At 36.1% G+C, this 24,202-nt stretch overlaps 1 protein-coding gene across 4 annotated transcripts in view; it reads left to right on the forward strand.

The window, feature by feature from the left end:
- Positions 1 to 2,979: 2,979 nt before the first annotated feature.
- The window catches only part of LOC121672773 (cohesin subunit SA-2), a 39,844-nt gene continuing 18,621 nt past the window's right edge, over positions 2,980 to 24,202 (forward strand). For 2 of the 4 annotated variants that reach the window (XM_042045606.1, XM_042045607.1), the window contains exons 1-18: positions 2,980 to 3,290; positions 5,192 to 5,270; positions 6,388 to 6,549; positions 9,290 to 9,386; positions 10,658 to 10,734; positions 12,304 to 12,508; positions 14,787 to 14,938; positions 16,159 to 16,232; positions 16,347 to 16,470; positions 17,553 to 17,651; positions 17,748 to 17,827; positions 18,357 to 18,464; positions 19,328 to 19,439; positions 20,019 to 20,136; positions 20,860 to 20,963; positions 21,842 to 21,934; positions 22,130 to 22,219; positions 23,281 to 23,484. In XM_042045606.1, the coding sequence (XP_041901540.1) occupies positions 3,247 to 3,290; positions 5,192 to 5,270; positions 6,388 to 6,549; positions 9,290 to 9,386; positions 10,658 to 10,734; positions 12,304 to 12,508; positions 14,787 to 14,938; positions 16,159 to 16,232; positions 16,347 to 16,470; positions 17,553 to 17,651; positions 17,748 to 17,827; positions 18,357 to 18,464; positions 19,328 to 19,439; positions 20,019 to 20,136; positions 20,860 to 20,963; positions 21,842 to 21,934; positions 22,130 to 22,219; positions 23,281 to 23,484 (2,022 nt within the window). In that variant the 5' untranslated portion in view covers positions 2,980 to 3,246. The remainder of the gene's footprint in view (positions 3,291 to 5,191; positions 5,271 to 6,387; positions 6,550 to 9,289; positions 9,387 to 10,657; positions 10,735 to 12,303; positions 12,509 to 14,786; positions 14,939 to 16,158; positions 16,233 to 16,346; positions 16,471 to 17,552; positions 17,652 to 17,747; positions 17,828 to 18,356; positions 18,465 to 19,327; positions 19,440 to 20,018; positions 20,137 to 20,859; positions 20,964 to 21,841; positions 21,935 to 22,129; positions 22,220 to 23,280; positions 23,485 to 24,202) is intronic. The other 2 variants (XM_042045608.1, XM_042045605.1) reach the window with 2 other exon arrangements.

A 24,202-nucleotide genomic window follows, 5' to 3' on the forward strand; every position in this document is an offset into this window, starting at 1 on the left:
GAAGGTGTTTAATGAGATGAAGGATCTTGGGGAATGACCAGTGTCACTCTTTTCCTATACCAAAACAAGAGAACATGACATGAAGTTGGAAAGTGATAAATTCAAGGCAAAGAATATGCCTTTTGATAGTACGGAATTTGACTGTTCTTGGGTGGAAGACCCTCCACTGAGTATTGAGTTAAAAAACTATTTGGAAATACTAATGGAAAAAATAAGGTGTTGTGAAGTATAGGGACAACCTCTCTGGCCAGCAAAATCCATGGACTACTTCTGGATGCCAGGAAGGTATTCAGGGAAACTTTGCTATAAAGAAAATAGTGTTCTTCCTTGGGCAGCTTTGCTTGGCCTCTGCTAGAGAGGGCTTGCTGTACTGGGTTGACCCTGCTGCCTGAGCATCAAAAGACCCTCTCACTCTGGGTGTATGTAAATCTTGTAAAATTATTCTTTACTAGGACAAGTGCAAGAGGTTTTTTGGTCATTGCTGGAACTTAAGCTTGATGCCTGAGATCCCTTACACTCTTCCTATGTACACCATTGCCAAGTATTCATCTCTATCTTCTGTTTTCCAGAATACCAGAATATGGTTGCACTCATGAGGGCTAAGTTTATTCTACCTTCAAGAAAAACAAAAAATATGAATCTTAGTAATTTAATACTGTAGCATCTAGCATGATATGTTTGTTCTGTTCTAGGAGGTGATTCTGACAAATGCCATGTTTTCTCTCACGTTTTGTGGTCTGTATCAAGATGAACAAGCAGTTCTGACAAAAAGTTCAAGTTGTTATAAATGGCAGACAGCTTGTTTTATTAGTAATTTATTTGGCTTGTTTGGTGTAGAGAATAAGTACTCTAATAATTTGCCCATTCTTTTTCATAGTTTTGGGGTTTTTTTCTTTAAAGTATGTGGTTAAAAGAATTTGTTGAAACTTCTGCAAAATTTGGTAGGATGGTAGGTTTGGGTTTCATAAAAGGAGCCAGTTTGCATGTAAGGATCCCGATTGCCACTTTAGTAGATGTCTTGCCTCTCAACATGGAAAAATGTAAACTAGAACGAATCAAATACCAACACATTGATAGACAGGTTGAACTTGAAACTGGGCAGTGTGGTTTTTGAAGTTTGCATCTCTGCTTTGCACTGGGACTGAATCACAAGTATGCCTCAAAAAGAACTTGTGTGGATGTATATCTTTCTTCTTCGTTCTTTTTTTCTGTTCCCTCTTCCTTGTGCAGCTGAGCAGGTGCCAGCCTGATGACCAAGGCACTAAAGTGTCTTTTTTCCAAGTTTGAGTTTCTGTTTGGAATCAAAGTAAATATTAAGAGATAGATAAATACAAAATATATTTTAAAAATTCCAGAGTGTGGAGCTTTTCGATATATTAGCTTCTGAGCATGTCATTTCACAGGCAGCCTGGATGGTATAATAGCACCTTGCCACCAAAGGAGGGAATTTTACCCTTCTCTCCCCTGCTGGTGGCTATGCAGTCTTATATTTCACGTGCCTTGACTGTGGGTATCTGCTGTTGAACCAGTTTAACTTGAGAATCTGGGGGAAAAATACTTGAGTTGTATTTTGCCCATTTTAGTGGGGAATGAAATTGGGTGATACTGAATTGGCAGAGCCTACAAAGGTGAATGGCTGGGCAGGGGTCGTTACCGTGCCTGGGACCATGGGTTGCTACAGAGAGTGTGAATTGGTCATGTGCTCACGTGGTGCCTTTGGAGAAGGGAGGAATGCAGTGACAGAGGGTGTTGCCATTCTGCAGCACGGTTTTCTTGAAGCATTTTATCTTCTGCTGTGTTTTGGATGGAACATGCTTTCGTAGTTGCAGACTGCCTTGAGATTGATCATCTTGAACCTCTTTGCCTTTGCTATTATTTATTTCCACTTTCGTTCTCTGCTTTCATGTAATTATGTGAAATGTGAAGAAAGAGACCCTAGTAAGTTCAGGGTTTATAGTTTCTCTCATCTCTCTAAATCCTGGAAGCTACAGTGGCCCCTAGCATTCAGAATAAGTACTTGCAGGAGAAAACCTGTCCAGCCTCTCTGCCACACGCTCAATTGAAATGCAGTTTCTGGAGTAGTGCTACTAGACTTTGAGCAACATGTGCTTAGCATGCCAAAATTAAATCTTTTCCTTAAATACCTAATCACTCCAGAAAGCTATAGACTCACCAGACTGACACTGAAGGTTTTCCTCCTTGGTATTCTGTCTTTAAAATACCTGAACATCATGCTTTCTTAATTCACCGTGTAAAAGTTAGCCTGGGGATCTGAGTGACATAGAATATTTCAGCCTGGATGGCTAAAACTTGCTTTTGAAGTATCCAGGGAGATTCCCCCCCCCCCCCGCCCCGAATAGGAAAAATAAGGGAAAAAACAAAATTTATTATAATGAACGGTATTGCAATGAAGTTTAAAACAAGTATTCTACAATCTTTAGCTGTCTTTCTAAAACAGAATCATGTTTTCAATGTTTTCCTTTATACTATGTGGATAGTATTATTTTCCTTGATACTCTTAAGAATCTTGACAAATACTTCCAACGTTAAACCTGTTGTAAGTCTGGTTTATCAACTCTGGTAGACATGGAGTTGTGAAGCTGCTGGTTATAAGAACTTGTTGTAAGAGCTTATATTTATGGAAAACTACACGGAAGTTGGCAAATTGGAGATAACAAAGTTGCTATATGTAATATCCTTAAATGTACACATATTGTGCTTCAAGTTCAACAAACTTTGTGGTTTGGTCAACTAGAATTATTACCCTAGTGTGTCAATGCTGGGCTCTGCTACTTGCAAGGTGTTAATGAAAACCATTCCAGTTTGCTCATCCTATTCAGAAAAAGTGGGTGGTGGTGTTTTGTTTTGGTGGTTGTTTTTGTTTGTTTGTGGGTTTTTTTGTTTTGGTTTTTTTTTTGTTGTTTGGTTGGGGTTTTTTTAAGTGCTTCTGCATTTTTATTTTGCTGCAATGCTTTTACCATTTGTGGAGTCACTTTGTAGTAGGATCATGGGAGGATCTTTAAACAGGAAAAAGCTTGGTTGGAAACAGAGGATGCTGTGATCTGCATTTTCTGTGTTTCCAACTCTTTTACCCTTCCATATGTGGAACAATTTTCACTGTATTTTTTGATTTATTTTATTCTAGAAGTTGTCTGCTACAAAGGAAGAAAGAAAAGTAAGCTTGCACTTCAGACTGCTTTTTGAATATCTTTCTAACACAGTGGTGTTCCAGAAGATGATAAAGAAATGATAGCAGCTCCAGAAATACCAACTGATTTTACTCTCCTTCAGTAAGTGCTTTAAGAATTTGTAGTTCCATTTGTAAATGTACTGTCTCTTTTTTGTGTTATGGTTTGTTTTCTCTTGGAAACAAGGAAACATAATAAAGGATAGTATTCTATATTCTTTTTCTATTGAGATGTTGATAAAGCATTGTTTTAATTTTTTCTTGAGTATTAATTCAGCAGTAACTTAAATAAGCTTTAAAAATATTCTTTAAAATCGAATTTTAAATCAAGTAGTTGAAATATTAGCCCTTAACTGGGCAGGTCACTTAATATTTAAAATACGTGATGCCAAGTGCTTTAGTTAAAGCCAAAGTAATGGCTTCCCTCAGCATAATTTCTTTGCTGTTTTTGACGTAATTTTAAGCATTTAGTCTTCCCACAATTTTAAAGAACAGACATTTGAATTTCTGTCTTGGGGTAATTTCCAAGATTTAGAATTAGGTAGAGATTACACTTTTGGATAGAGAAATAAAGTGATTATTTTAAGCAGACCAAAAGAATCCAGTTCATCCCCCTTTATTGTCAAGGGATTGGCATGAATACATTTCTCTAGACTGTTGAAATGGATTAACTTGGTTATGAAGTCTAAAAAGACACAAAGATGCAGTTTTGTATCAATGAGTTTGTGTGGGTGTTTTTTCAGTGAGAAATAAAGATTAGAAATAAATTGGAAGATGGTTTAATATGAAATAATGTTTTTACAAATGTTTATAATGGTTTTGTACTCTGTGGGTACAGTTTATTGTTTAGTGGAGCGTTTGGAGTTTGTATTTAGTTCTTTCCGTGAAAATAAGAACATCTAGGAATATTTGAAGAAGAAATTTTTCCCATTTTTTTCCCTTCTTTCATTCCTCCCTCAGCGTTCTGATGGAGGCTTTTCCAGTCCATATCAGCTTACATAGTCAGCAAAACCAGACATGGCAGAATCCATGTCAAAAGTCAGCAAGCTCCTTTCAGACACTTGCAATAGTGAGAGACTGTAGGTTTCTGGAGTGTTTTAGAATGTTAAAAATAAATCCATAGGAATGAGTCTCTGTGCCTCTGGTGATCTTTCTGATTGGTTTGTTAATTGAATCAGGAAGTGTGTATCAGTAAGATAGTAGCTGAAATTCATTGTTACTGCATCTGTGTGTTAAAACGAGGTCTAGGTAGCATCATTTAAGTTAAATTCTACAGGAAATGTAGAAATAGAGAATACACAAGCCAAGCATTCTCTGTTAATAATTCAGGTCATTTCACATACCATCTTCCTATCAGTGTTGGCAATAAAGGATTTGTGTATCAATGCAGCATATTTTACTGTGTAGGAAACCAAATAAATGAGTTTGTGTATTTAGTATGTTTTTACCTTATAAGCCTAAACAGAACTACAGCTTACCTTTTTTGGTGAGGAAACCTGACATAAACTTATTTTCTGTACCTTTCGACATAAGTGCAAACCTCTTAATTATTTCCTAAGTTTCTAACAGCATGAAGAAATCTGTTGAGACACTTTGGTTGTCAGGGAGAGTGATGCTTTTGGGGTTTTTTTTTGCTGTTGGGTTTTTTCTCCTTCTCATTTTGTTTAAGTATTTGTGGCCGATATTTAAAGCTCTTTGCTTTTTGAGATGTTGTCATGTTTGTCACATGCCAAAGGCATGGTTCCCAGCCTGCTGCTATTTTCTACCTACCCTCAAATCTTTTAATCTTACTGTATGGCTTCCTTCACAGATACGTTGTTGAGAGGAGACAGGATAGGCTGCGAGTGTGGGGATATGCTCTGTTCCTCAACAGCAGGGTTGGGAAAAAACAGTTTCACTGTTGGTGTTGACTTACTGGACTGAGAGCATACTGTGATTTTATGTAGTATATTTAAGAATGTTTCTGATGAAATGTGTAAATGGTTTGTCTTTTCATCCTTGCAGGGAGTCTGAAACGCACTTCTCTTCCGATACAGACTTTGAGGATATTGAAGGAAAAAATCAAAAACAAGGCAAAGGCAAAGTATGTTCAGTCTTCAGGGATACTGAAATATTTCTACTCTTATAAGTTGAAGAGCTTAGCACTTGCTTTGAAGTTGAATGAGCAAGGAATATTTTCTGAAAATGCTGCAAGTGTTCTGTGGCTAGAGTTCATATTTGTATTTGCATGGAAAGGCTTCATCTTGACTGTTTCAGTGGTATTTTCTTAGTGCTCTGAAGGCATAAGGGAAGTAGGGAAGGAAAGGATAAGCTTTGATTTGATTGGTTTCTTGGCATATTTTCCATCCTATACTTAAATTCATCACGATTTCTGTGTCTTTTAATTTGAAAAGTGAACAGAAACCAATTATGCTGTTAAAAGGGGTTTTTTTAACGGGTTGCGACAGGAGGTTACAGTAGTGGAGTGGGAGGTCTAAACCCAGTTCCCAGCCCTTCTCTCCCTTCCTTGGACAGTTGTCTTCCCCATGTGCCTCTCACTGGCTTCACACCCACCATGTGTGGCTCCTTCCCTGCTGAGTGCTGGCCTGGACTGTGACCCCTCATTGGACACCCCATGTGCCTGTACCAGTGCAGAGCACCTGGCTATTGAGAGGTGGTGATAGATTGTGCACAATGGTCATGTAATTTGTACTTAATGTTTTTCTTTCTGTAAGTCATACTTGATTTGAGAAATCAAATACGAAGACACCTGTCTGCTCTTCCTCATCCCCACTTGCAAATGTATGTTCATATAAAAAAACAAAAGGTTAATGAATTGCAGAGGAGACTTCGTGATGTTTTAAGGGAATCACCTTAGCTGTTTTAAAGGAAATACGTATAATCTGTTTTACAATTTAAACACGAGAAAGATCTGTGTTATACACTATCACTAATCACATTTTTAGTTGCTAAAAGATTTTAAATGAGGGAAGGAGGAAGGGGAACCTGCGGAGTTCTTGCTGGTCTTTGTATCACTCAGGGTCTGCTGTTCTCAACTTTTGAGTTTATGTATATATATACACACACACATATATGTAAAATATTTAAAAAATACGGTTGCTGAAAATCAAAGGCCTTGTCTATATTTGTTATGGTATGGATAGTGATTTCTTTAATACTTCATAGTAATTAAGTAAAACCTCTTGTGTGTGTGATTGCAGACCTGTAAAAAAGGAAAAAAAGGACCAGCAGAGAAGGGGAAAAGTGGAAACGGAGGAGGGAAACCTGGTGGTCCAAATCGGATGAATGGACATCACCAACAGAATGGTGTGGAAAACATGATGCTCTTTGAAGTAGTTAAAATGGGCAAGAGTGCTATGCAGGTAAGACCTGGGATATCTCTATGACTTGGATGTAGATACAATTTAAATATAACAATATTTTCCTCTACATGCAGTTTAATCAAATGAAATCTCAAGTAATTTTTTCCTTCAATTTGCTAGTTTTACTTGTATATAAAGATCAAAATAAAGTGGTTTTTCTTTGTTGATGTTTGAATTCGAATAAGCTGATTTTTCATTTTAAAATGTTATTCATGAGTAATTACATATATAATGAATAAATTCATACTATGATTCAAAGTAAGTTTTTAGTATCCGGAATGAAAAAAGGTTATTTTGGATTGCATGACTTTAAAGTTCTTTTTGTGTGGTGGTAACTAAATACAAATGTGGTTCAGACTTATTGTTGTCATGGAACTTAATGAGAATCTGTAGTTTTTACATGCATCCAGACCTTAGGTTATCTGAAAATATAGCTGCTTCTCTTCTTGCACCCAAAGTAAAATCACTAGCTACAACTTAAGAGCTCCTCTTTAAATTTCCTGACCCAAATTCCAGCCAATTACAGTGTAGCAATATACTCTGGCCAAGTCAACTTAGGGGAAATTTAACCTGTTCAAGTATCTACGTTAGGCACTCTCTGCACTGCATTTACTTACAGGACTGAAGTCAGACTATTAAGAAATGCTGCTCTGTTTTTGCTGGGTTTTTTAAAAAGTGTTTGCTTGTCTGTAGGTCTTCCAGTCAAGATAGGGTTAGAGTGTAATAAAGTGTAAGCCTGTCAGCCATGAAGCTTTCCTGCTGACTCACTCCTGTGACTCCTTGGCATTGTGGAACAAAGACTATCTTTGGGATTGGAAGTCTGGAGTTTACAGCTCCTGTAACACACATACAGGAAGCTGGGTCGCTGTGCAGTCCTCTCAAGGTTTGCAGGCTCCTGCATTACAGCTGGGAACAAGAACACATTACTTTGATGTATTTGCACAGAGAAATTCTGATACTCCCATCATTTGTTTTGCTCGATTTCAAAGTGGATGGAAAAACAATACTTCTCTAACTGTTCCTCTGTGTGCAACTTTTTCAGCCAGTTATCAGTAATTGTATCTTCATGACATTTTAACTGTTTAAAATGATATACAGTCAAAATATTTTGCTTTCCAAGGGCGAAATGGACCTTTGCCAGCTCTGATTACTCTCTTGAATTGGGAAATTGATACTTGAATCTTTGTCAATTTTTTAAAATTAGGAAAAACAAAATTCTCAAATTATTTCTAAAATAAAGTCCATTTCAACAGTCAGAGTACAAAGTTTTTTCCATGGCCCTCAGTGTTTGCTTATCTGGAAAAATTTCGGTAATAATTTTAAGTGAATTATTTTATTTTAAATTCTATTCTGTACCTTCTGAATTAGTTGACAAGGTGGTGTTAAGTCATAAGTTGGACTCGATGACCTCAAAGGTCTTTTCCAACCTAATCCATTCTGTGATTCTGTGAATTAGTGTCTGTTCTCTGGGAAAAAGAGGTGGTTCATTCACAGAGACAAAATACTTCAAGAGACGACTGTTTTGCTGGAGCTTCTTTAAATTGAATAGATTCTGAAAACAAAACTGTCTAATTGAAATATTTATTGCATTCCTATCATTCTTCAGTTCTTGCATGGTGACCTTCTTTAGAAGCCAAATGTAAGATGTTTTCTTCATATTTCATCCCTCCCTTTAGGTCAATCCCCTCAGTTCTAGTTCACAGATTCTATTCCTACTGGAAAGACCATGACAGTTTCACTTTGAGTTTTTCATACTTTTTGTCTTGCTGACAGAAGTTGAAGTTGTGCATCACACTGTACACAATCTGAGATTCAGGGAAGAGGGATTTAGCTGTATCTCTGTTCAGATGTTTTTCTCAATGGCAATATGTTCTATTTGTCCTCGCAGCAATATTGCCTGTGAGGGTGAGCACTGAGAATACAGACAGGAAGCTTTGGAGATGCTTCATAGTCCAACTGTCTTTGAAATTCAGAATTCAATCATTTAGGGAAGGGTATGAACGTATTAAAAAAGGTCAGACCTGAGTGAGTCTCTTGTACCTGTGTTAATAAAATTGTGTGATTCTGTGCTTTTATGACCTTGGCAGTAGATGGTTTGTACTCTACAAATGGATGGTTAAAACATAATTGCAGGTAAATTCTGTTTTCTCAAAATGATTATCACAGGTTTAATTGCTTCACATTAAGGTTTTTTTTAATAAAACGTGCTTGTTCCTATTTGGCTTAGTGACTACAGAGTAATTAATATCCATGGAGTGTAGGGCAGTGCTGTTGATCCTGTTACAGCAAATGTGGTTGAAGCAAATTCATCAAAGAGGCACATTTTTTAAAGAGTATAGGGAGCTGTAGCTGTTTGAATTGAATGCACAAATAGTATCTTCAGAGAAGTGTCAATAGTTTGGCAGAGCAGGAGGAGGGTGTAAATAAAAAACGTGATTCTGTAAAATACCCCAATTATTTTTGTATTCTTCCTCCAAAAACGTTACTGTAGGAGTATATGGTATTCCTGTGCTTTATGTTTAGGTGTCAGTTTTGTACTGGTATATGTTTATAGAATAAAATGAGTTATTGAGAACTTAAGACAGTAAAAGATTATTTAAACATTTAGTTCTGTATTAATCAAAAAAGAGGGTTCAAGTTACTTAAGGGATGAAGAACCACCACTTACTGGAAAGCAGTTAAGTAACAACGTCTTCAATTTAAGAAAACTGAGCAGTGCCTTGTATTTGTTTTCTTTCAGTCTGTAGTGGATGACTGGATAGAGTCATACAAACATGACAGAGATATAGCACTTCTTGATCTCATTAACTTCTTTATTCAGTGTTCAGGCTGCAAAGGTAAGATACTGAAATGGTTACTCATCCATTTAAGTAATATTATAGTATGATTCTCAATCTTTGCTTTCATACTACTGATGCTGTAGAACTGTTTCATCCCCACAGCTAATTTACATTATCAAGTTTTTGGAGTTAAATGACTATTTCCGAAGGTGGGAGCAGGAGGTTTAGAAATATTGTACTGTAGCTTAAAGTGTTGATTAAGCCTTTTTGTATTTACAGTGGATAGAAGTCAGTACTGGTACTTAATGTGTGCTTCATCTTCCTCTGTTCCTGCTATTATTTCAGAAAACCATCTCTCCTAACACTGATAGTTCAGCTTGTTCACTCTTGAAATTCTAATTTGGATGTACCTATTTCTTTATGTTGATTGTTTTAAGAAAGCTTCATAGCTTTTGTAGACATGCTTGTTTTAAAAGATATTATGGACAACTTCATGTTGCCTGTCTACAGTAAGACCGTGTTTCCATATATTTTTTCTTTATTTTCTGATTTTTCTTTCTTCATTTCCATGTCCTCCATTCTTTTACCTCACCTCCTTTTGAAGAGAAGGTAACTTGCCTTCCAGTGTCCCTATGCTTGATAGAGGAGGACTGGATGTAATTTGTTCTGCTCAAGTGTTTCTCTGTCCTGATAAAACCTTTAATGTCCGTAAATCTCTAGAAAGCTAACAGTGTTCCTCAGAGGTTATCTGCACTTTCAAGAGTAGTGACCTTTTGATTTTTGTTACAAGATAAAGCCACAGAATCTTTCAGTGCTTTCTGTGATGATCCTTGTCATGAATTTTGCAGTAAACTTTGGGAGGTCTAACAATTTGAAGCTAAGACAAATAGAAATTGCATGAAAGCACTCTGTTTATTGCAGTGCAGAAGATAATAAGTAGCAGTACAGCTGTTCAGAAATGTCTTGCACCATTTAGAATATTGAGTCCAAAAAGGTCACTTCAGATGGTGTAATTGCTCGCTGATACAGAGGTCTGGCACAAGTATCTTTGACTTCCGAATATGAGTGAGTGAGTAAATTCTAGATGTGTATGTACATGCACACACTTCTTGAAAAGAATAATAATAAACCCCACATATATAAGTGGTACTAAGTGCTTATTATACGTGGATGCTAGAAGAAAAAATGTGAAATTTATTAAAAATATACATGTGTAATCAGTAGGTTAGGTGAAAATGGATTCTTTTTACATTGTAGCAGTAGGTATGTCATCTGCCATCTACAGCTTTCATATTAACAGTGCTAATGACCTAATACCTAAATTGTAGGAGTTGTCACAGCAGAGATGTTCCGACATATGCAGAATTCTGAAATAATCCGAAAAATGACTGAAGAATTTGATGAGGTAAGTTAATGAAGTGCTGATTATGTGTAATATTAATTTTTATTTTCTTTTTACTTGTCCTAATCTTGCTGCTTCACATTGCTAAACATTTATTTCAAGAATAAGGAGTTGCAAAAATTACAGGACTTTTATGAATGAAAATATTAAACTCTCTTATTTCACTGAATTTATAAAACTAGGAAGTAAAGCTCTGTGTGTATGCAACATATTTGATCAGTGGTTTAAGAAATCAATACTGACTTTCAGTTTTTAAATAGTGGGAGCTCCTACTGTGGTGACACTATGGGGGATCCCTCCCTATCTTGATGTTTATGTAAGGCTTTAAATTCTCTCTTAAAGTGGTTGCTAAATTTATGTCTATGCATTCATTAATCTACAAATTGTGGGGGTTTAAATTTGATTATTCTCCAGTTGAAGACTAATGCTTTTCCTTGCATGGGGATTATGGCTTTTTTCCCTTTAAATTGTCACTTTCTGTTCCACAGAGCGTTGGGGTAAATGAGCTGTGTAGGGGGTTTTTTTGGTGGGTGATGGGTGGGGTTATTTTTGTTTTGTTTGTTTGTTGTAGTTTTTGTTTTGGGTGGTTTTTTTTTGTTGGTTTGATTTGGTTTTGGTTTGGTTTTGGTTTTCCTGGGTTTGAGTGGTGTTCCTTTCATCTTGTGTTTCAGAGAACGTAAATGTAGCTTTAAAACCTCCTCCCCAAATTTGTGTAGTACAGAAACAATTCTCTCCACTGCCACCCCTCCAATAATTAAAAACATCCATAACTTAAACTGAGGGGAAAATGTAATATCTTTTTCTTTAAAAGGATTTTAGCATTCCTTAGAATTACCTCAATGCATAAATAGATTTGATTGCTCTGAGGCAGTAGTTGTATAAAATTTGTAAAGCCACACCTGGGACTGTTGGTACTTGGGGTTTTTAATCACAGTCATGGTCACTTTTTTTGGTAACAGAATTGTAATGAACAGCTCTCAGATTTCTGATCCCTTTTCATGGATACTTTCTTTATTTTTCAATCTGTATTGTTGTTCAGCCTCTTAAAGAAACTATTCACAGAAGCACTGACACAAATGATTATTTTTTTCTCCCAGTCATTTTACCATCATTTGTAAAGGCTCCCACATCAGGAGAGGAACACACGTTTTTTATATTCAAGGTGTTGTAGTAGGTAATTTTATGACTTCAGGAAGTTTCAGTCTGATATGTAAGCATTTCCCTGTAAACATTATTATGATCCTGCTCTGACTGTTCCTAAACTTGTCACCTAACTGTCCAGGTGATGGTTCTAGTGTAATGAAGCAGATTTATAATGCATATAATTTTTTTTGTTTTTGAGTCAAACAAGAAAGATAAACTAGTGGTTAGAATGTTGTCTTTGTGTTACAACAAGCCTCAGCTGCAAAGTATATGCATATTTATGGCATCATATTCTTCTGATGTATCATTTCTAAGGCCTTGGAGATTTTGGCTTTAAAGTTGTACCCATCTCTTCTTAATCTTTATTTAATGAAATAACTTTTAAGATGTTTGAAAGAGCTTCCTGTTTCCTTTTCTGTGTTTTAATAGGATAGTGGAGATTATCCACTAACTATGGCTGGCCCCCAGTGGAAGAAGTTCAAATCCAGTTTTTGTGAGTTCATTGGAGTACTCGTCCGACAATGTCAATATAGCATCATATATGATGAATATATGATGGATACTGTCATTTCACTGCTTACGGGGCTGTCAGACTCACAAGTCAGAGCGTTTCGGCACACTAGCACACTGGCAGGTCAGTGAATTATATATTTATTTGGGTATTGCTTATGTTTAATGTTTTGTGTTGCACGGGACAGAATTACTCTGGTTAAACTTCTTGATACTCAACATTCAGCTTGTGTTTTATTGTGTGATACAGTTTTTATCTAATGCAACTTGCTTTGGGACAGCTTTTTATCTTGGATTTTTGGTACTGAAAAATACAGCACTATTTTAAAGCATTCTTTGCTAGCTTAATTTTTATTGGTACTTAGTTTTTATTGCCTTTAAGTCTAGTAGAAAAAGTAAATAGAAGCAAACTTTTCTGTTGATTCTACTAGTTTGTCTTTGGTCATAAATAAGGGTGTAAATCTTTTTAATCTCAAATGCAGTTGAACCTGTTCGTGCTCTGCATTAAGTCAAAAAGAAGTTGTGGTTTATGTTGGATGCAATTTTTACTACAAACTTATTTTGTGCTACATATTGAGGCCATGGTGCAGTGTAAAGTAGCAGTTCCAGTCTTTGCATTAGAAATAATTTAAAAGAATTTTTTCGTCAGTAATACAGTCTCTAAATTTCTTTGTTTTATGTAATTGATCTTTTCACATAATTTTTTTCCCAATCTGTTTAATTGTAAAGAAATCCCTTATGAGTTAAGTACAGAGTGTTTCAAAGAAATATGTCTTTGTATGGACAAAGGATGAGCTTCTAGGGTAAGTCCTAAACTTGCACTGATTACTGAGGAAGGATTGTGAATGGTACTGTGTGGCTGTCAGCTTATATGAGGTTATTGTACCAATTTTACTTTGAACAAGGTAAATTCAGCCTCTACGTGGAATTGAGGTTTTGCCACACTGGAAATAATTATTGTTTGCTTCCCTGAACCTGGCTGATTTACAGCTGGCTTCAGTCCTGACTGTCCTGTCAGCCCTTCTATATCTGTGATAGTTTTCTTGAATTTACATTAGCACACTGCACATGGGGCTGCTGCTGCTGTGTGAGACTTCCACCAGCCAGGACATTTCTTATGGAGAGAGAAACAAAACCTTTTTATTTCAGGAGAATTTCCAGATTCTGCTGTATTAGCAATTCTGACTGTTGTACTATATGACTAATACAAATTCTAGGTCTTAAATAGCAAGTTTTCATATAATTTTTTTTTTTTAATTTGAGCTGTGCCTGAATAAAAGTTGCAGAAATTGCCCTGTTGCATGTCAGTTTCTGTCACACAAAATATTTTTTTGTAGCCATATGTTTGCATTTGTTCACATCAGTATCAATTATGTTGGTTTTGTGTGTTCATCTTAAGTTTTACTGTTTGTATTGTTGAAGACTGTATTTTATACAGAAAAGAGTGCCAACAAAATCCTTGTGTCCATGTTTACTGGTACTTCTGGTAATTTTGGCTTCTGTGATTAGCTGAGACTTGTTCTTTAATCTTGATATCCTTGGAGATCACAGTGTGAAATGATATTTCCATATAACTGCATGTCTTTTAAGCCTTGCTCGTCAGCTTTTTGCTGGTGGTACATGCACAAGAATTTTCTGTGTGTTCTCTGCCAGTGCAAGCCCTTTTATGCCTTGTTACAGGAGCTCACAAGATAAGCAAGTACACAATTGATCACCTAGTGTCTGAAAATGGGGTATTATTTGTATGCACCCTTTTAAAAAGGGTTGATTTAAAAAGAAAAGCACACAAAAGATCCTGTGCAAGTGTATTTTATATTTTGCTTTTCTGTTTTCTGGCTTGTAGTTGGCTAATGTGCTTTCTCTGCTTTTGCTAATAAATGAATCTTTGAAAAACCTGCCCCTTGTGAAAATTAAATTGAGGGGAAAAGACTGGTGTGATATGGTGGCATTGGTTGTCTAAGACATTTCCTTTTCAAGAAAGAAACTTCTTGTATATTTAAGACTGAATGGTATCAGTCTAACTGACTCTGATAATGGAATTCTTTTAGTATTTCTTGAGCTATGTTTGTAAATTTTATATTCTGTCTTCATTTTGGGGAGGAAACATACCCTCTATCGCAATTCAACAGTAATAATTTGCTTATAATAAAAAGAATGCACATAACATTAAAGAAGCGACAAAAAAGAACAGAATAGCAGTGTTACATCTATTGTCTTGATAAATAATGATGCAGTGCTTGGTAAGACATTGCTCAAGTTTGTGTATCTAAAAATTTACAGTGACTATATTTTCATAAATACAGAAAGGGTTGACAGGAAGAGGTGTGAAGATTTTTCTTCTAAGTTTTTTTTGATCAGGTAACCTTTTAAATAATCCTTATTCTTTTCACTTATTTTTGTAGCCATGAAACTGATGACTGCTTTAGTGAATGTGGCATTAAATCTAAGTATTAACATGGACAACACACAGCGGCAGTATGAAGCAGAACGAAATAAAATAATTGGGAAACGAGCTAACGATAGGCTGGAACTCTTACTACAGAAGAGAAAGGAGGTTAGTGCAACTCTAGATGGTATGCATAGGATAAGTGTTCATAAATGACAGCAAATAATTAATTTTGTTCTGTAATTGGTTTTGGTAGTTATTAGTCTCTCTATTAATATTTAAAAAACTTTGAAAGGTGCTTCTTACTGTTGGGTTTTCTGTAAAAAGAAATAAATGTCGAGTCTTAAAAATAGTAGTGTTGTAGTAAGGTTGGTGAGAGAGACCGCAATCAGTAATAGATACAATTTTGTTGTATTTCTCGATGATCTTCCTACACTGAGCTCAAATATGTACCAAGAATTACCATACATTGTCAGGTTTTGGCTTCTAGAAAAGCCCTCTGTGATCTTGGAGCAAAATACTGCTTTTTATAATGATCTCAGCAGAAAGTGTGTTTAAAGGCTTTAGATAAGGCTTTTTTCATCTACAGAAAGCACTATCAAAATTGAAAATGCAGTCTACTTCTATTTTCTTTCTTTTGTGTAAAAGAGACTTGCTGATTCATTGCTGACAGTGTTGTCTTGTTGAAAGCCCTAATTCAATCAGGTTTCAGTTTTTACTTTTGGGGCAACTAGTGGTTTGGTTTCTGGGTTTTTTTTTGGTTTTTTTTTTGAGTGGTGGTGTTTGCTTTCTTTTAGGTTTTTGTTTTTTAGACATCAGAAATAACTTTTTGATGATCAAAGGAAACATCTCACCTTTGCTCTTCAGCGTTTGTGCTGTTACCTGTTAAGGGTTTTTTTTTCCTGACAGTTCAGACAAACTAACAAGTTTGTCTTCTGGTCATCTCCCAAAGATCTTGCAGTTCGAGACTGATCTTTTAACCACCTATTCAATGTAGTTTTGTTAGATGTGTGTGCAGGGCCAGTCCTAGTGTGAGTAATACAGAGATACATAAAAAAAGCACCGATATTACTAGAAAATGAAATCAGGTTTTCTTATAAATTAATTAAGAAGGACCTTTCAGAAACCCAAGATATCTTTGTTGCACTTGAAGAACTGTTTTCCAGTGGTCAGAATTACTAGAATTTGTATGCTGTGGTAGATACAATTTCTTAAATAATAGCATATTGTACTGTGAAACAGATCTGTGAATATTTCTAAATCTATGAAAGGATTTAATGGTCACACTTAAAATGTTAAATGTTAGTTTATTTTGTCTAGCATCAGCACCATCTGATCTGACTGTAAAAGTGCTGCTCACTGTTTATGTACTCTCTACATTCTTTCAGCTTCAAGAAAATCAGGATGAAATAGAAAACATGATGAATGCAATATTTAAAGGTGTTTTTGTGCATAGATATCGGTAAGTTTCTCTTAGTAAGTAATGTGTAGCACCATTAATCTATTCTGGAAGCTGTTGACAGGTTATTTCTGATTATTCATCTGTTTGAACTTACTGCCCCACTTCCCTCCACAGAGATGCAATTGCTGAAATAAGAGCCATCTGCATTGAGGAGATTGGAATATGGATGAAAATGTACAGTGATGCCTTTCTCAATGACAGCTACTTAAAATACGTGGGATGGACTATGCATGACAAGGTAAACTGCACTGAGCAAAAGGAGCAGAACCAAGAAGCAGAACTCCTTGGGTTTTGTTATTGATATTTCCAGACTAGGTTTGGATCTCTTAACTGTTTGAATTGGTCACTGCTTTCCTTATCACTCAGAAGTACTGGCATTTCAAAATATGTATAAGCCAGACTTGAATCTTTTGAATATTTTTAGAGAGTACATACAGATTTTTTTAAGGAACTGTTATTTGTAGGCAAATGATCTTTTCTATTTATTTATTGCTGATGCAAACTTGTGATTCATAGTACTTAACTACTTCAAATTAATGCATGTGATATGGACAAATGTAGCCCTGTAGCCTGGCAGTTCTCTGTTTTGCCAAGTTAAGAAACTCTCTAGCATTCTCATCTAGCTGTAAAAAGCATGGGAAAAGCCCCCTTTTATGCTGGTGAGTGCCTTAAGCTGTATTTACCAACTACCACCTAGAGACTATTCTCTGCTTGGAGAGGTCAATAGATAGTTTACAAATACTCCCTGACTCATTGTTGAGTCAGCACATTGCCTCAGTTCTTGCATTGGAAACTTTAAGCTATTGACTTTTAAGTGAAAGAAATGAGGGATGCTCAGTCTTGCTGTGCTGTTCATGGGCTTGGTGTAAAAACCCAATAACCTCTGACAGTGGGTGATAGAAACTGCTTGAGATCATCTATACCTTAAAACATGTTCTCTGCTGAAGTAGATCTTGTATTTCAGGAGGAATATTTCTTCCATTATCTACTTAGTAATTCTGACTGCACAAGGGATGGTCATCAAAGATAGAAATATCTTGAGTGTTTAGAAAGAACGAAACAGGTGTGTTTTGATTTATGGAGATGGTAACTGCAGTAAGACCTTGGAGGTTTTTGTTTGGTTTTGTTGCTTCACTGCCTTGTTACAAACAAGGTTATATTCTTATGTCATTAGCATGATTATTAGTAGTATATTGTGACAGCATTTAATCTTTGTCTTTGAATTAATTCTGACTGTAAAAGAAACTTGTCTTGTATGACAGGAAGGTCACATTTGTATCCTATACTTAACTTTTAATTCAGTTCTTAATTTTCTTTTAGCAAGGAGAAGTAAGACTCAAATGCCTAACTGCGTTGCAAGGGCTTTACTATAATAAGGAGCTTAATTCCAAATTGGAGCTCTTCACCAGTCGGTTCAAGGTTAGTGTAACTTCTTACTTCTGGTATATATGAATTTTTTTTGAAGTTGCATTACATTTCTTTCCTCTTCAAAAATATTTTCTTTTGTGTTCTTAGGACAGAATTGTGTCTATGACTCTTGACAAAGAATATGATGTTGCAGTCCAAGCAATAAAATTACTCACTCTTGTTTTACAGTAAGTACATATATATTTCCTTATCTGACGTACAACACATACTGAAACTTGAGTGTTTCTCATCCCTGTGGGTGAGGCCAGCAGCATGATGCTTCAGATAATCTGAAGGCTATAGAAATGTCTGTACATCTTGCACTCAAACAAAATGGAATTTCAAAAGTAATCTGTCTAGAACAGTGTTACTACTTATCTCCCACAGTTCGGTAGGTGTAGGGGAACTTCGAATTCAGCCTCATAGTTAAAAACTATCATGGAATGTTTGAAATGAAGAACATGGAATATGTTGAACGTTACGCGGTAGTTGAACTCTTGAGCGTAACCTTCTAGCAGTAGCTCGTACTTCATCATTATATTTTGTTCAGGAAGACTTTGGAACTAAGACTCTGAATTTTAGGATGATAAACTGAAGGAAAAGGTCTAGGTTCTCATTCATTTCCATCTCCCTCATTAGAGGTCATACTTTGTTGACTCAGCCTTTTTTGGTTTTTTCTTTCTTTCTTTCTTTCTTTCTTCCCATCCCTTCCCCTAGGAGTAGTGAAGAAGTTCTGACTGCAGAAGACTGTGAAAATGTCTACCACCTGGTTTATTCAGCTCATCGGCCAGTAGCAGTTGCTGCAGGGGAATTTCTTTATAAAAAGTAAGATGGAGAAATTACAGTTAACTTCTTGCTCCTATAGATTTTTGTGCATTTTGTGTGCATTAATATGATGATTCTTACTAGTTTTAATTAAGGAAAAAATGAATCATAAAGTGGCCTTAAGAAAGAAGAGAAAATGTAACATTACTGTATTTCCTGAACTGCTGTAGTTTTTCTAAATGGGAAATAGAGAGCAGTTTTGAAGGCTGCACTTTGAAAGCTTGTACCTTCAGGGAATATAATAAAAATGTTCCTATGTCTTCTCCTTTCCCATCCTTCCTGTAAAATGTCTTAAAATGCTTACATAGTTTGGGGCCTAAAACTTGGGCTTGTGTCATAATGAGTGTTTTCCCATTTGTAGTTCCTCCCCTGTGCCTGCCTCTTCCCCATTGTCCCATATGACCATTTCATAAAATATTTTTCATTTTAAAAAATCCACTAAAAATCCAACATGTGTCAGGTGTGTAGGAGAACAAAATAGAGTTTCCGTCTAGTACTTACCAGACCTCCTTCCAGTATTTCCTAGCTGCTTTAAAGTCTCCTGTAGGGAGGATCAGAAAATACAATTTGCTAAGGCAGAGCATAGGACCTCAAGCACCTGCAGTTATCACTGATGTTTTTAAAGCATTTTGTTACAATTATACATTCCACTGGAAACAGTCAGTGGAATATCGACTCAGCATATATAAAACACATATATGAAATGGTTCAAATGATACTTGTCCCAAATTACTTCCTTTCAAAATAAAATGTAGAGCCAAGCAACAAGGTATTTAGTGCATAAAAACCAGATATCTTGATGTGAATTGACTATGGTGAAGGCAAGGAAGAAGAAAATTGTCAAGAAATAATTCTTCTTTTAGGCTTTTCAGCCGCAGAGATGCTGAAGATGATGGAATACTGAAAAGGAGGGGAAGACAAAGTCCAAATGCTAATCTTGTGAAGACATTAGTGTTTTTCTTTTTGGAAAGTGAAGTAAGTTGGGTTTCAGGGATATCCTTGTTTTTGTGGTGTGTGTGTGGGTTTTTTTTGTTGAGCTTTGTTCTAATTTTTTTCAGTTACATTTTGTTGTTGTTTTTCTTTTCCCCACTCATCGGTTAATAATGATCTGTCCTGGTTTTCCTGTTGTTTGAGCAACCTGGGGGTCAGAAGACTGTTTTGTGTGGTTGTGTTTATTTGAAGGGTCTGTCAGTACACAGTGTTGAGACAGGCTGCGAGTGCTACTCTGACAATCGTGATGATGTGTAAATGTAAAGAAATTGTGATTTAACAGAGTTAAAAGGGGAGAGAGAAAAAAGCAGAAAAACCCAGCAACCTCTACCCACCTATCCCCCAAGTTCTGACAGATCTTGTAGCACTACTCCTTGTAGCTGTTGGTCTGGATTCATCTTTTTAAGTTAATTGGGGAAGAAAATCTTCAGTTTAAACAGAGAGCTTGCAAAACTTGCTCTGTATTTTTGCCACAGGCAGGAGCCAAGTGCGAGAAATACTCTTTATTATAGTTCTGTAATGAACTTCATTGCTGATAAAATACTTAATCTGTTCTCATTTTAGTTGCACGAACATGCTGCTTATCTTGTGGACAGCATGTGGGACTGTGCTACAGACCTCTTGAAGGACTGGGAATGTATGAACAGTCTTCTGCTGGAGGAGCCTCTCAATGGAGAAGAACGTAAGAGATTTTTGTAGATATTTGTTTATATTGCTGTGCAGTTTTTGTTAGGCTTGAAATAAGGAAAAAGATGTTTACGTGTATTTTCTATGTTTCCATGACTGTAAGAAGTCACTAAGACCGATTATGAAATGTGAGGAAGAGTAGAAAGAGATGACCACGTGGTATGGAAGTGCGACACAAGAACAATGGTTAGAAGAAAAGAGAAGGAATTAGCATGCAGTGTTGCCTTGTTGTTCCACAAGTTCAGGCTGCACTTTTGGCATTAGAGAAACTAAGTTGCTTGTGAAACTGGTTAATTTATTGTTACAAGTACCATATGGAAAAATACTATAATTTCTTTAATGTCAGTAGATCCAAACAAAACCCCCGACTTAATTCTGTAATTCTTAGGTCCTAGTAAATGGACCTCTGAGAAGTGGAAAGGAAGTAAAATGATTATAAAACTTAATATTTATTCCATCTGTTTCTGTGACTCCTCCAGTGATATTCCCTCAATTTTTCAATATTTTCTGGTGTCGTTTTATACAGTACTTATTTTCTCTATCCCCTCTGCCACCCCCACCTCTGGAAATGAGCTGTTGGTCTACATGTCTGTCTTTTTGCCTTTAACAAAAAAACCCAAAAAAAACCCCAAAGCCCAAGCAAAAACCCCAACATATTGTGATCCTTGTGGAAAGTGAAAAATAAGTTGTGTCTTAATGTCTGTTTCTTAAATTTCAGCTTTAACGGACAGACAGGAAAGCGCACTGATTGAAATAATGCTGTGTACAATTCGGCAAGCGGCTGAATGTCATCCTCCTGTGGGAAGAGGAACAGGGAAAAGGGTAGGAAGCAAAAAACTACTCATCCAGAGATGTGGGAATGGCTCTGTGGGGCCAGTGTGGGAAGAAGGAAAAGATTGGAGGCTGTTGCTGCTGAAGGGACTGAGATAGGAGATTCAGCTTTGGTCTCCACAGCCTCCATTTATCTGACTACCCTGGCTAGTTTGCTTTTTCTGAATGTTGGCATGTGCTTAGTACTGTTTGAACTACTGCATTTGTTTGTACTATTGAAGGTAATAAAATTTGATTTTGAAAACAGTATTGGTTTGAAAGGAGGACAAGAATCAATGTTTGGGAAAAGCTAAGACTATTTTCAGTGTGAAAGAGCAAAATGAGGGAAAGGAAAATACACTCCATAGTCTCTTGGAAGAAGGCCAGTCCACCAACTGGCATTTCTGTGATTATACAGAGTTTAGACAGCCTCTTTTACTGAGGCATTAAGCAGTCTTCTCTCAAGACTGGTGCATCTTTTTGGTAAGAAACCCATTTAATTACAGGTTGAAAGCTTGTAGGAAGATAGGTTTGACAAATTAATTGAGTAAATATCATTAAAAGTTTTAAGCTGAAGGGGTTCCCATTCTTACATTGTCATTCCAGTCATGTTATTTTGTTGCAGGAAAGGTAAACCTTTTGTTATAGGTTATCACTTTTGTTTTCAAGATAATCTTAATAGTGTTACGACTAACTTTGAATTGCATTTTTTGAATGCTGAATTGTTGTTTTTTTTCTTTTTATTTTAATTGCACGCTTCCCTCCTGCTTTATGTTGATATTTTACAGTGATTTTAGAGGTCCATGTACCTAATCATCATTTCATTAATGATAATGAAACTTTGCACCAGAACTTTTAGTTGTAAAATCCTCACAATACCAATATTTTAGGTGCTGACAGCAAAGGAGAAGAAAACCCAGTTGGATGACAGGACAAAAATCACTGAGCTTTTTGCGGTGGCGCTTCCTCAGTTGCTAGCAAAGGTAGGTTTAATTTCATTTCTCACTGATGGATTGTTGTTGATTGTTTACAAATATATTTCTGTAATTAATAATACAGCTTGCCACGAGTTTTATTGTTTTTTTCTTACTAATCTTTGTTTGTATTTACTTGTTCTATAATGAATTATGTTGTCCAAGACTTTTTCATCTAAACTTTTTTCCTTGCCGATTTTGCAGTATTCTGTAGATGCAGAAAAAGTCACCAACTTACTGCAGTTGCCACAGTACTTTGATTTGGAAATTTATACAACAGGGCGATTAGAAAAGGTACAGTAACATCCACATGTTAACATAAAAGGAAAAGTCCGAGAATTTAGACTTAGTCACTGGAATTTCAGTCACCATTCTAGGAGTGTTCTTTTGTGTAAAGGAGATTTTATTTATTGTTACCCTTACTGATGATGTGACTTGGATTTCAGAGTTGTGACTGGCTGCTCTTTTTAGAGATAATGAAAGTTTGAGTTTTCTAAGGCCTTTCTGGCTGGTTTTAACAGAAAATCTTGCCAGTTAGATGAACTTAAATAGAGAATATTTATTGCTGGGTTATGGTCATATTTGAGATAGCTGTCTGACAGATAAAGCTTGTAGAAACAGCTCAGTAAGTTTTCTTTTTCTGTCACTGAAACTAGAAAACCACCATCATCGTTGCATGAAAGAGAGGAAGAATACCAGATCACAAATGATGAAGTTACTGCTCTCATTTTATCTCCTATGCTTATGAAGTTGGTGAAGCTGTTCTCATCTCTACTGTCTCCTTCTCAAATGTGCTATTGCATTGTGAAGGAAGTAGCTGGAAATCATTAGAGTCAAAAAGTGATAAAATGGTGTAGTTGACAGCATAGCCTGCAGTGATAGAGCAGCAGTGAGTAACTCACGTTGAGGGGAGGAATATGTGAACAGCTGAAGTTGGCTTTAGCTGGCGGACAGTAGTGTGTTATGAAACTAAATCTTCAATTAAACAGCTTTTAAGACACACACAAACATGCATAAATGTTTGTGTGAGTGGGAGGTAAATATTTCTGTGTTGTTCAGTTGTCATTGCAAATTCAAGTGTTAGGTAAGACCATACTGACAATAGCAAATTTTTAATCACTTTGGTGATTTGGTCTGTTACAAGCTCCAACTTGATTTTTGGTAAATAGACTTTTAGTTTCTCAGAAGCTTCACTGATTTTCTAGAAGGTGTTTGTGTTCTGTATCATAGTTACAAAAGTAGTAAACAGAATTTACCTTTTAAAATTCCTTAAGGTTTATTAAAAATGCGTGTATTTGTGTGTATATGTATAAATAAAAATAAATATTTTCTTCTTTGGCTCGTCTGCCTTGTAGCATTTGGATGCCTTACTGCGACAAATCCGGGATATTGTGGAGAAGCACACAGATATAGATGTTTTGGAAGCCTGTTCAAAAACCTACCACGCTCTCTGTAATGAAGAATTCACAATCTTTAACAGAGTTGACATTGCAAGAAGTCAGTTAATAGATGAATTGGCAGACAAGTTTAATCGACTTCTTGAGGACTTCCTGCAAGAGGTATTTTAATGTGCAGGATCACATTTTCCTGCCCTTGTAAATATTTTCAGTATGTTTTTCTGTCTTTCTCTGCAAGCCAGAGCTAGGGATAGGATCTTCCCTCTGAATTTCAAAACTGTTAAGTCGAGTGCAATAATGCAACAGTGTCATTGCTGTGATAGTGTGAACACAGACTGTGTTTTAGATTAAGACAGTGAGTCTTTAATTTTGATCTCCTTTTGACAAGAATCCTTTGGGAATTTGAGTTAAGTTTCAGATAAACAATTAAATACATAAACTTTTTACTCTTAGCTTTTGAGGCTTACATTTTTGAGAGTTGTAGTATTGTATTTCCCCATGGATTCTCAGATGTACTATTGTAGCTAGTCTTGCCTGTGGTTGCATGTTACTGTTGTTAAATATCAAAATCTCTAGAAAACACTCCCCCTCCCTTCCTGAATGCAAGCAGATGCAGTTAGTAGATCAGAAATAACTTTGTTCCCACACTGTGTTGATCTGAAAAGTGAGAATCTTCTGATAGTGTATTTTACTGTACTATGTGGGATCTCTGACATAAAGACAAAACTTGTTTCTCCTCTTCATCTGTGGTGAGGAGCATAGGAAGTGTCTTTTTGACAGCTTCATTCTTAACGTTTCTTAAATGCATGTGGTTTATCAAGATCTCCTTTTTTCTCTTGCTTTCTGTTCTGAACTAGAACTCCGTTCTAGAAATCCTATA

Source organism: Corvus kubaryi, unplaced genomic scaffold, assembly GCF_017639235.1.
Source record: "Corvus kubaryi isolate FWS band 111438036 unplaced genomic scaffold, C.kubaryi_AGA036_p1.0 64951, whole genome shotgun sequence".
Classification (NCBI taxonomy): Eukaryota; Metazoa; Chordata; class Aves; order Passeriformes; family Corvidae; genus Corvus; species Corvus kubaryi.